General features: G+C 45.9%; 3 protein-coding genes across 3 annotated transcripts; 2 read left to right on the top strand and 1 right to left on the bottom strand.

Moving 5' to 3' along the window:
* Positions 1-1,547: 1,547 nt before the first annotated feature.
* DFL_005804 (uncharacterized protein) lies at positions 1,548-3,405 on the top strand (the record flags this gene model as incomplete). The annotated part of the gene is made up of 5 exons (XM_067635118.1): positions 1,548-1,707; positions 1,761-1,924; positions 1,995-2,901; positions 2,958-3,192; positions 3,246-3,405. The coding sequence occupies 5 exons, from the start codon at positions 1,548-1,550 to the stop codon at positions 3,403-3,405; spliced, it is 1,626 nt and encodes a 541-aa protein (XP_067489580.1).
* Positions 3,406-3,903: 498 nt separating this feature from the next.
* DFL_005803 (uncharacterized protein) lies at positions 3,904-7,212 on the top strand (the record flags this gene model as incomplete). Its single annotated transcript, XM_067635117.1, has 4 exons — positions 3,904-5,568; positions 5,809-6,200; positions 6,290-6,821; positions 6,886-7,212. 4 exons carry the CDS (start codon positions 3,904-3,906, stop codon positions 7,210-7,212), a joined length of 2,916 nt encoding a protein of 971 aa, XP_067489579.1.
* Positions 7,213-7,491: 279 nt separating this feature from the next.
* Positions 7,492-10,015, bottom strand: DFL_005802 (uncharacterized protein; the record flags this gene model as incomplete). The annotated part of the gene is made up of 3 exons (XM_067635116.1): positions 7,492-7,602; positions 7,667-9,921; positions 9,985-10,015. 3 exons carry the CDS (start codon positions 10,013-10,015, stop codon positions 7,492-7,494), a joined length of 2,397 nt encoding a protein of 798 aa, XP_067489578.1.
* Between the last annotated feature and the right edge of the window lie 2,506 nt (positions 10,016-12,521).

The raw sequence follows: 12,521 nt of genomic DNA, 5'->3' as shown, positions 1-12,521 counted from the left end.
ATATATAAACTGAGTGGGTCAACATCGCTCGAGATGACGAAAGCATTTTGTTATTCCAATTTGCGAAAAGGCTTGTCTTTCGCTGTGCATACTTGGCATCTCTGGGCAACCGAGAGTCTCCTTGGACCCTATGTAATATATCCTGCTGATATAATAATTCTTCCCGTCTCTTTTTTCTCTATGGAAGCCTTCAGACGCCACCATGCATGATTTCGCCTAAGATGCTGGTCTGTCTCTCCCGCCCTACAATCCATCTATGCAGGAATGCCCACGAGGCTGGAACGCGACTTCTTACAGGCCCAGACTCTTTCTATGTGCCTGACTGCTGACAAGCTTTTGCCAATATTGTGGATACACTGATCATTTTATTTCGTATGGTGATAGTCGGGACCCGAGGGAGTGGATATGTGATACATATTTCCACAGAGATTTTGGGTAGCAAGCTAGCTTCGTTGGGAACTCCCATGAAGTTTTGGAATTACCGACATACATAAGTACATAGTCGCACTATCTCGAGCCCAATAGGAAATCTTTCTGCGAGTTGGCTAAATCGTGACTGATCGCCTATTTTGTCCTTGTTTTGTCCCGCTACAAATTTTGAGGGGATAAAATGCAGTTGTCGGCACCATCACGCATGAATCTCGTCATCTGATTGCTGGCTCATGTTGGCGATGTGGCTGTATTGAACTTTCAATTGTAATGCGAAAATAACTTCATTGTCTCGATATTCAATTCTCCAATTAGCTCTAATCTAGATTATGGTGTGTATTTTTACCGAAGAATATTTATTTCAGGTATCTATGGGGGTGCACACATTTGGTGGTTAAACACCTGGCATGTGTTGGGTCGTAACTGTTGTACTCGGAACAAGGGGTATTTGTCTTTCGGAACGTTGACGTCTAGAATTTTTCGATTTTGGAGGCCTTGAAATTTCAGATTTTCTTTTTCGTTAACAAATGCATGACAGTAAGCCGGTGAGTACTAATCCGGAGAGGCAACTACTAGGCACTTGAGCACATCTGGCCGATGCCGCTGGCGTCCGGGCCGAGACTAGATCGATCTCTTAGCATAGTATATGTTATCACTAATGTACTTATAGAAGGGGTAGTAAATTTAGTCAAGTATGTGGAAGCTCGACGGAACGATGTAATGAAAAACCTCTGTATTGATTCGTGTAGCCGAGTTTCTCAGAGGAGATAGCGGCCTACCCCAGGGAATATTTGTATCACCGATACTAGGAGACTACCAGGCAAATTATCCCACAGAAGGCTTCCGATTAGTCGAGTTGTGTTGGGAGAAGTCCCCGCGTTGTTTTCGTTGGAATTATTATTTAGGAGATGATATTAGCCACCCCTCCCATCAGCCACAGAAGAGTGTACTGCCACATCTGCCGCGCTGCACGTCTCCCCACCTCGCCCCCCAAAAGCGCAGGACACGACTTTGGATCCTTTAGCCTCAGCTCAGCGCTCACTTCTCGTCGCAACCTCCAAACCTCAGAACCTCACTCCTATCACCAAAAAGTATTGCCACTGCTTCCACCGAAATCAATGTCTGTTCCGGGGGCTCCCACGGCCAAGGAGAAGAAGTATGACCGACAGCTCCGTCTATGGGGTGCCGGAGGGCAGGAAGCTCTGGAAACAGCACATATCCTTTTGATCAATGCCACAGCAGCCGGATCGGAGACTTTGAAGAATTTAGTACTACCCGGTAAGCTTGATTTAACCATTACTGTCCGATCGGCTGTGTCTTATCGTTTGTAGGAATCGGTCGATTCACCATTATAGATCATGCGGTGGTTACGGACGAGGATCTTGGAACAAACTTCTTCTTAGACGATAGTTCTATTGGGCTATCAAGGGCGCAGAAGACTTGTGAGCTGCTATGCGAGCTAAATCCTGAAGTTCAAGGGCATTTCATCAACGATGTTAGTTCTTACGCCGGGTTTCATACCTTCGGTACTCATCTCGATTACTAATACTTTTCCTTATGTGCAGACAATTGAGAATATCCTCAGATCCAACCCAGAGAAGCTTAAAGATTTCACGACCGTTGTTGCGACGGGGGACATCCCTACAGCTACCCTCCTCTCTCTCGATGCGATCCTTTACCCGCTCGGTATCCCACTATTCGTCGTAAAATGTGTTGGCTTTACCATGAGCTGCCGTCTGGCTCTATCGGAACATCCAATAGTTGAGACGCACCCAGCCTCTACGGTTGATTTACGCCTATTTAATCCTTTCCCAGAACTATCCACTCTCGTTGACGAAAAGGCTGCCTCCATGGATGATAAGGAAAAGATGACTACCCACGAGCATGACCATTTGCCCTATGTCCTGATTCTTCTCCAAGCTCTGAATGAATGGAAATCTACCCATGGCAACCAACCTCCATCCAGCTACCCTCAGAAGAACGAGTTCAAATCACTCCTACGTAGTAAAATGTGGAATGCCGACGAGGAGAATTTCGAGGAAGCTATTGCGGCTGTTCTGCCACATTTCAATCCTCCTAGCATTCCGTCTGAGACCAGAGCTATCTTTCAAGATGAGAAATGTGCGAATTTGACAAAGGAATCAACGAAATTTTGGATCATTGCTCGCGCTATTAAGGAGTTTTCGGAGAAGAATGGAGGACTGCTTCCATTGCCGGGTGCCCTACCGGATATGAAGGCGGAGTCGAAAGATTATATTCGTTTGCAGAATATTTATAAAACAAAAGCTAGAGCTGACCTAGCTGTTGTCTTTGGAATTGTTCGAGGTCTTCTGACAGGCTTAGGAAGAGACGGCGGAGAGGTTGAGGAGAGCGAAGTGGAGACCTTCTGCAAGCATGCTGGGTATGTAAAGTTAATTAGAGGAAGAAGTTTGAATGAAGAGTACGAAAAAAGCCCTAGAGCTCAGGTTATTTGTAAGTTCTGGGATCTATTTTTGGGAGGTGTAATCGCTAATATAACTTCTGTACAGCGAATGACCTTTCGGATTCGACATCACTAATACATTACTACCTTGGCCTCAGAGCATATGAGGCATTTATATCTGATGAGAATAATACCCAACGCATTGCTCCTGGCGCCGAAGATTCAACGGTTGATGCAGATACAGAGAAGTTGAATAAGCACGTGACGGAGTTACTCGATAAACTCAGCATCACACATTCGCCGGAGTTGCTTGAGGGTACTGAAAAGGCTATTGGAGAAATGTAAGTTTTGGATCTATTCCGTAGAGCAGATAAGCAATACTGACAGCAACTAGTGTCCGTGCTGGTGGCGGAGAACTGCACAACATTGCTAGTTTAACCGGTGGTGTTGCGGCCCAGGAGATTATCAAAATAATCACCCGACAATATATTCCAATGGATAATACGGTGTTATTTGACGGGATTAGTAGTCGGACATTTGTTTACAAGTTGTAAGGAATGGGGAGGTTGTTATTGTAGTATAGCTTAAGGTGCTGTATCGATACATATATAGCGATGCTTTAGTAGATTTTTCGGGCGGCAGAACTTTTACCACCCGAGCATATGGGATTGTATTCGAGGTTGTTAGGATGAATGCCGGTTTATTTTTTAGCTTTCGCGTCATGGGACGTGATGGGCTATACAGAGAACCCTCAATGAATCTATATATATCCTTTGAGCCTTTGAGTATTACTTTTAACCTGGCCCGCCGTGCATACAAGGTCGGATAATGAGCCTGCTTAGTTTCAATGTGGTGATAGGATTGCCATGGATATTCAACTCCTGTTGCCCAAGTCTCGTGTAGCTTGTTGGAAAATGTGTGTTGTGTTTCTGGCCTTGGCCTCTGTTCCGCCAACTCTGTCGCGTCTTCCCGATCTCAAACCTTTAACCACTTCATCACGCACATGTGTACTTAGTACATGTACAACCTCGCAACTGTGAATACCCGAAACCATGGCTCAGGTCGCTTTTCTTAGGGATTCAAGCTCCCGGCCTCCGATCCCAACGGAACCACTGACACCTAAGGAATGGGCAGCCTTTGGAACGGCTATTGGCGAGTCTGAAGAAGATCAGGTTCCAGAGCACCTTCGCTTCCATAATCCGGCATGGAATCTCTCGCTTCTAAAGACCCTTGCTCAAAAACGCTGGGGAGAACAGGGAAGGGAGGGAGAGCTGGAGGAACCGGACCCGATTGATACATCTGTACAAATCGAAAGCGAGGATATCGATATGGTCGATAAGATGGATACGACTGTTAATCGTGAGCCTTCTTTTGCAGAGATTGGGGCTGCAAATATTATGCCGGAGGGAAGGATGAGGAAAAAAGCTAAGCTAGATTATAGCGGTATGTTTCTGCCGTTCCAGGAGCTAGAAGAGGAAGATGGTGGGAGAAAACAGAACAGCAGGTCCTCGGTCGGAGAAACGGGTGGTGGCCATACAAGCAGCCTGTCATTTTTGGGATCTGATACAGCACTTGATTCTTTACCTAAACTACAACATAAGAGACGAGGCAGACCCCCGAGGAAAGCTCGGGATACTTCGGAATTTGAACTTGATGTTGGCGATTTGCCTCAGAACGAAGACATTCCGAAAGGTCCTGCATCACCCAAGACGAATCCCCTGCCAGATCCAGATCCAGCAGTAAAAATTCAAAAGGAAAGAAGGAAGGCACTTATTGACGCAGGGAACAAAATGCCTGCTATGGACTGGCTGAAACGAAGTACGGGAGCTAAGGGTGAACTCTCTGCTACACCCCCACCATCAGCAAATGACCTGGTATTACCCTCGACGGATAAAAAGAACATTACAGGATATAAGAAAAGAGTCAGCTTAGTACCTGGGCCTTCTCAGAGTGCACACCGAGCGGTTACAAATACTACCAGCCACCCTGTTAAACAATCAACGCCTGTGGACGGGAAGATTTTCCACAAGCTGTCTTCTGTATTACCGATATCACCCCCGTCAATAATACAAGAGGATGGTATGAATTCACCTACATCGAGTGAATACGAGAGCGTATCGTCCGAAAACCAGGATACGACGTTTCCTGCCGGCCAGCTACGCCTCGCTGACTTACCTCGAGACATTGCCACAACGATTCCCAAACCTTTGGAATACTTTAGCCGACGAGATCACGTTGGTCCTTTGATTGGCGGCAATCATAGGGCTGTCATTGCGACCACCAGCACAAGACTAAATGCTCCAATTCAAACAAAGGGCTACATGGCCATCCAACCGGCTTGGAATCCTCATGCGCCAAGGAAGGCCGGCGAAAACGGGAGTATGATGCAGCTATCTAGTACATCAACAGATCCGATTTCGAAAACCCAAGCAAACTTTCCTCTTTTCGTCGCTCGAGGGCCACATCAATGGGAGTATTGTGGTCAGTACAAGGTAGCAGAAGTTGTGAAGCTTAGTGCCTTCGAGAACTGGATGCACTTGTCAACGGGAGGGAGTAAACTTCTGAGGCATTGGGGGGAAGAAATCCTCCAGAAGAGGTTCGAATGGGCCAAAGCTCTGTTTATGCAAAACTGTGGATGGACTGAGGAGAAGTGGCATAACGCGACTGTTGAGGATGTCATGGGTCCTATTCTAGCGGGAACCGTTCCCATGCATTGGGTGCATCTGCGGTGTGTCGGCTTTGATCTGGGATTTTATGAAGCTCTCTTGAGGCAGAAAGTGAAACGCGGGCTTGCTGCTTCGCGGGAAATAATTTTATAAACTGCCTTTGTTTGCAATATCCAGGATAGGGATTTTGGGATTGGTGAATTTATATTTGTACTTACAAAGCTCCTGAGACTCTTCAAAGACAAAGCCAGAGGTTGCAATTCGATACGTGGTATTTTTTGTGTTGACTAGTCGCCTGTTTCTTGGCCCGAATTGAATCCTCTAAATCTCAATTTCCATCTTTCTACACTCCTTCGTGTCAGGTTCATCACAACGTCAAAGCATCGACAGCCTGCGAAACTCATCGGGAAGCTCCCATACGCCAACATGCCGCCATCGAACCCGAATAGCAAACCGCCGACGCCGGCAGTGGACCGTCCGACTCATAATTTCCGATTCACATCACAGAATGAAACCCTCGAAGACGTTCTCAAATCCCAAACCGTTGGTCTCGTACATCTTTCCGATTTCAAGAAACGCCGTGCCGAACTTCTTGAGCAGAAGGAACGTGAGGCAGCGAACGCGAATCAATCAACGCCGGGGTCTGCAGGTGGCAGTCGCGCCGGTAGTGTTGGCAGCGATGGGTGAGGCATCCTTCCCTTTCTTGATGTGCCAAATCCTTTCCAACGGATCCAATATTGTGAATTTAAAAGAGTAGGACTAACAAAATTAGCAACGTAAAGCCCCCGGCGCCAAAAAAGCGCAAGAAGACAGCTACATCACGTGGCCTCCTTTCCTTCGATGACGGTGACGACGGCGATGATTCCTCAGCTCCATCGATAACACCCTCGCCGTTACCGACATCTGCAAACCCATCCCGTGGTGGTACACCTGCTGCGACATCTACACCACCTCCGGAGAAAGCCACAGAAACGAGCGCGACAACAACAGCACTAAAACGTAAATACAACACCGCCGTTCCCGCTCCAACGATCATTACAAAGGCATCACTCCGAAAGGAGGCGGAAATGCGAGAGTCTCTTCGAAAGGAATTCAACAAGCTTCAGGAATCGATCCGTGCGGAAGAGATTTCTATACCCTTCGTCTTTTATGATGGAACGAATGTTCCGGGTGGAGAGTGTAAAATGAAGAAGGGAGAGGCTGTGTGGCTATTCCTGGAACGAGCAAGAAGAACAAGAGGCTTGTGGCACAGGGTTAGTGTTGACGACTTGATGTTCGTCCGTGGGGAGATCATAATTCCCCACGTAAGTTGCTCCCAACTCCTTGGCTGTCGAGAGAGCAGAGGCTAATCATATCACATCCATATAGCATTATGAGTTCTACTACTTTATTGTCAATGGCACCGTTGGGCCCCACGGAAAGCTGTTCGATTATCCATCAGCACTCACATTAAAGGATGGGAAGATTGACGACTCTTCTGCCTCTTCATCGTCGGGTAAGAAGGATAAAGACAAGAAATCGGGGGGCGACAGGCCGCCAGATGACCCCACTCTTACGAAGGTCGTGGATAGGAGGTGGTATGAAAGGAATAAGCACATTTTCCCGGCCAGCATGTGGGAGACTTTTGATCCGAATAAAGATTACGCAAACATGATTCGGAGGGATAAGAGTGAAAATTCATTTTTTTTCAGTTGAACTGGTTTTACGCGGTGCTTGGAACACGGGTCAGGGACTGTACATTATGCACCTTTCAATTTTTTGCCATATAGATCCTAGATCGCGTTAATGAAAAACTTGAAACGAGTCAACTGGCCGTTTCTTGTTCACGATTGATACCCTTACAAACGTAGTACGCTCACCACGCTAGGTCATTGAGCAGATGAAGCACCAGTAAATCAATTCGAGATACGCCTATCTTACACAAGATCTCCAATGGCGTTACGAATCGATACTGTGACGCCAAAAATTGCGTTTTTAACCACACCCACTCTCTGCCTCAGCTGCCTCAGCGGCTAGTTCCGCCGCAACCTCCTCCGCTGTCTTTCCTTTATGCTTCCCCTTTTTATATACTCTCTCGTCCGCAGGCTAGAAAACCATTCATTATCAGTAATCATGTTTCTGTGTTAGACCATCGGGGATCTATACTCACATTAAAACCTCCGTTCCCCCAAACCGCCCACTCCTCTGTCGGGGGTCCCACATAATCCAATGGGCCAAATTCCTTCCCTTCTTCTAGCAATTCAAAGAACTTTTGGTAATCAATGACAGTATGCCACCTACCATCAATGAAATAATCATTACTCGCAATCAGAATACAACAACTATGTGCATGCTCTGCGGCGATTCCATATCCTAATCCCCGTTTCTGTAATGCTTCATTAAGTCGCTTAACGAACTCACAGACTTCCTCATAAAATGGAACATTCTGCATCGACAGCCCTGCACCGACTGATGTTGAGGTACCACAATATGTAACCCCCTTGATCTCTACGAACGCCGGTAGACCCTTCTCTACGAGGTCTGCGTAGCCTTCGACTTCATCTTCGATGTTAAAGCCTTTGACAAGGGTGAGACGATATACTGTTCGCATTCTATCCTTCTTCGCCTTGATGATTTCAAGGCATTTCATGAACCTCTCCCAGAAGTCACGATGTAAAGGCCTATCTATCCGTCTCAGGGATTCCTTGTTAGATGCATCAATGCTGACGTATAGCTGGGTAACATATTTCAATCGTGCAAGTTGCTCGGGATGTTGCGCGTTGCAGACCAAGAAACTAGATATATGACGAGCATGTAGCATTGATAGGAATTCGTTTATGTGTGGATAAAATATTGGTTCGCCGACAAGGCTTAGAGCGCAATGTCGGATTCTGAATGCTTCTGCGAATCGGTCCGCCCGTATACCTGGCACACCCTTGAGAATTTTGATCTTCTTGTAGTGTCCCTCCATTGCTCCTGAGAGAATCATCTCAGGAGGGTCGACGACCCAGTTCCAGGTTGTTGAGACGGGGTTCGTGCCATGTCGCCAGCAGAAAACACATTTGTTGCTGCAGGAGAGAGACGGTGTTGTCTCCATGCAAAGATGGGATTTAATGCCGTAGAACGAATACTTGTAGCAAGAACCTCGACCGCGAAGGGCGGATTTGGTCCAGCGACAGAGTTTGACACCAGAATGGGAACCGACGATCGTGTAGCCCTGTTTTGTAAGAGCGGAGTGCGTGGGAGAGGATGTTGGAACCATTTCTTTTAATTTGGAGGTTCGTGGATTGGTGGTAGTAAAGTCAACGGCAAGCGGTGCACTAGACTTCTTCTTAGATTTGGAAGATTTTGAGGACCTAATAGAGTTACCGATGTCCTCAACATCAACTAGAGGCTCTGTGGTAGATGCGTCTTGAGCGACTTCTTCCTCGTCTTCGCTATCTACGCCCGTAGATTCCGGGATTGTCTCGCCCGTGGCTAGATCGTTCAGTGCGATTTCAAGGTGCTTTCTCCATTCGTCCATACTGGCCATGGCGTCACCTTTAACGTCTCCCATACCAATAGGGAATACACGTTTTCCGCCGGTGAGTTTAGACATCCATCTATCCGCTTCCTTCGCCTGACCACAGAATATGCCACCACCCCGACCTTCCTCCGTTGGCCAGCCTTCCTTATCGCCAAATCCAAATACAGAGAATCCGGCAAGGGATCGGAGAGGGCGAGTGTCTATACGGAAATCATGGTGGGTTTCGGAAAGATGCTCAAGGAAAGCGTCCACGGGAGAGGTTATTTCGTATGTCGGGATTAGTAGAAGATACACTGACGTAGTGTTAAGTCCTTTGACAGTGGCCGGAGATATAAAGTAGTCGTCTAGGTCAAGGTAATCGAGATTTTCGACGATTGGTGGGAGGAATGTGGCTTTTTCGACGGCAGGCTGTGTTTCAGTAGTCTCAACTGAAGGTGGAGTCGGTTTCGGGACATGTAGTGGTTCGGAGAAAAGGTCCTTGGATAGCTTCTCGGCATATTTGGCAGTGGATCCAGTCAAAGAAGAGTAGAATATAAAAACTTGTATCGATTTACTGTTCCAGTAGGGGCCTTCTTCCTCAACAGCTGGTGGAGTATCCTGATTTGGCTTCGCTGGCTTCTTCTTTCGCACTTCACTACCCGTTATCCGTTTCGGCACATGTTTAGGGGGAGATAGCTTTCGTCTTTTGTTTGAGGGCGAAGTGACCTCGAACTTTTCAGGAAGGACGACAGTACCATCAGGCTCTGCACAGAGCTGTGGCTCAAGCTTGGAGGGACTCGGAGGGGTCGTAAGAACGAGGTTCCGAGATAAAAGGATACTTCTTAGGCGCACAGTAATATATAGAATACCGATAGCGACAATGAGAGGAATCCGTATTGTATGCCACAACTCGATGAGGTCTACCACAGAGAGATTTGTTAGAACGAGGCTCGACATTAGTACCTGTGAGGTGAGGAATGTACCTGAAGACCTCAGTTTAGACGCGTCCGCCATACGGATGACAGTGCGACTCGCTATCGCTGTGACCCTCGAGCTCGATGTGGGGTCTGTAATGGCGGCACTGCCTTCCGATACGATTGTTGGTGGGATGTGGAGGATAACCAAAAAATTCAGATAGTTCTGATTGGCTGAAAGTGGGCAACACACTTTGATGTTGGATTTTACGTTTACCAGTCTGAGACTCCACACCAGGCAAGGCAGGAAGCTCGAAACGAACAGAGACAAGAGACACGACAAAGACTAGAGTAGAATGTATTGACAGTAGTAATGCCTAAGTCTCCAGTAGTCTATAACGCTTCTATAATAATGATGGCCATAATCCTTCGCCAAGTATGCCAAGCATGTCATGGCCCACACAGTCTCGGATCCAAATCTACTGCGCACATGGGAACGTTATAGCCAGTGTAAGTAAGTATTCTGAAGATGTGAATGCCGGCATATGTGCACCACAGACTCAGTCGGCGTACTAGCTCACGCGCTTTTATCTCATACAACAACTACTTTGGTTTCGAATTCGTTTCTACGATATATTATCGTAAAATATGCACGTAAATCCAACATTCTATATCGTATTATAATATATAGGTTTTCTATTAGTGCTAGGAAGTGAACACTGCAAGAATCAGTACTTTTTGGGTCAACATCGTAACTTGGGGATAATATGTAGTCCAGCCATCTAGCTATGAAATTCTATACCCATCTAATTGCCGCTGATAGAAATTTATTAGAACTGAAGGACCATTATCACCTTAAAATTTAGGTGGAGGCTTGCACTGACTTAAATTTGATTATGAAGCTCTCCTCTACATTGGTGAGCTTCTAGACCAGGGGCAAGTCTACACGCTGCAAAGTTTACAGATTTAAAGGCTTCCCGCGCTTAAATGTGCTAGAGCTAAAGCTAGAATATCAGCGGGAGATAGTGTAGGTATTTGCTTTGGCAGGTCGTCGTGTCAGAATGTTCTGGTTGCAGATGGTTAGTATCATGTAACATTTATAGGGTAAGATCAAATTCGAAAATAGAATGCCAAATGTTTAAGCACGGCCCATTCAACACTCTCCCTCCCTTCCTTTCCTTTCCTTCCCTTCTCTTCCTTCCCGGGCCTAGGTCGTCGTTTCTAGTTAACAGTCCTCTGGCCTTGATGTGTTGCAGCAGATACGATTGAGACTGTAGTTAAAAGGCTGCCAGTTCCAAATCTTTCAAACCTCACCCATCTCACTCATGAAATTCGACTATATAACTCAACAATACCACTCATCCATCTCTCACATAAGCTTAGGCTTTCTTATCCTCTTCGACGAACGTGATGCCTAAGCTATGTTGACTAGCTCCTCCCATATAACGGACCATATTTTTGTTCAGCTTTGCTAGTTGCTTTGAGAGCATGCACGTGTTAGTGAACTACTTACCACATACTGCTATTTCAGTAGATCACCGAGACGATCAAGAGATGAGCCCTAAAACAAATCAGAACGAGTGGCATCAAGCTTACATTCTTTAAAGGTAGCACGGGCCTTTCTCTCTGTTCTACCAAAACAAAACATATTCGTGGTCTAGTAATTGGATATGGTACGCAACCATGCTATAGATTGTCCTAGAACTGTAATTGAGTAAGCTGACAAATGAATAGTTATTAGTGGTCACAAAAATGCAATTACAAATCAAGCAAGAATGTTCCCGGACAGTTTCAAGGAAGTTATTAAGATTATAGAAGGTCTTACGCCCCATGAAACAAATATGCGAGGTTTGGAGACCTCATTGGAAAATATGAGATTGGGTCTACTGAACTGATAGCTATTGAATGTTTGGGAATCGTAACTCTACTCTAGAATATTAGAGTGGTATCGGTTCTATGATAGTTTGTAAGTGGCATAACGCCTTATATGGAGAATACTGCTTACCATCATAGTTGTCTGCGAGATCCTGTAGCATTATCCTACTATTATCAAACTGCCAGGCTTCACCTTTGTTTCCAGCTCTTTGTTTTGTACTACTTTTTTGGTTGCCTCCTTTTGGAAATCCATTGTCTAGTACCGAAATCTAAGCCCTCGCATCCTTCGGGTATACGAATGACTACTTATAATCTGAGCACCTAATCGAATGGTGTAAATAATAACTCCCGCAGTAACAGCTCATGAATTCTAATAGGAGACGGAATATCATGAACTAGGGATAGAAGAACCTTTTCGCAAGATCAAAATTCCTGGCAGGTAGGGAGTTTGCTTTAATGGGCGTTATAATTTACTTCCTAAGCCATAATGAGTGATAGTAGCGATATGCTGAAGTCATAAAGTACACTATAGAATATAACAGTAGCTATGCAATAAATTCGACGCAGTTTGGTTGATGGAGTAGATTGGAAAAGGGCCGGGAGAATGGAGAAGGGAGAAATAGCGTCATAATCTAGGACTAGTTTTCTCGTTAGCTCCCCAGTTGCAAGTATAGCCTAGTAGACGGTCCCTAGAGAGCCTCGCCCCCCCCCCCCAATTTATAACAAAAACA

This window comes from Arthrobotrys flagrans (genome assembly GCF_004000055.1).
Source record: "Arthrobotrys flagrans strain CBS H-5679 chromosome Unknown unitig_9, whole genome shotgun sequence".
NCBI lineage: Eukaryota > Fungi > Ascomycota > Orbiliomycetes > Orbiliales > Orbiliaceae > Arthrobotrys > Arthrobotrys flagrans.
This window is presented reverse-complemented; position numbering and strand designations above follow the sequence as displayed.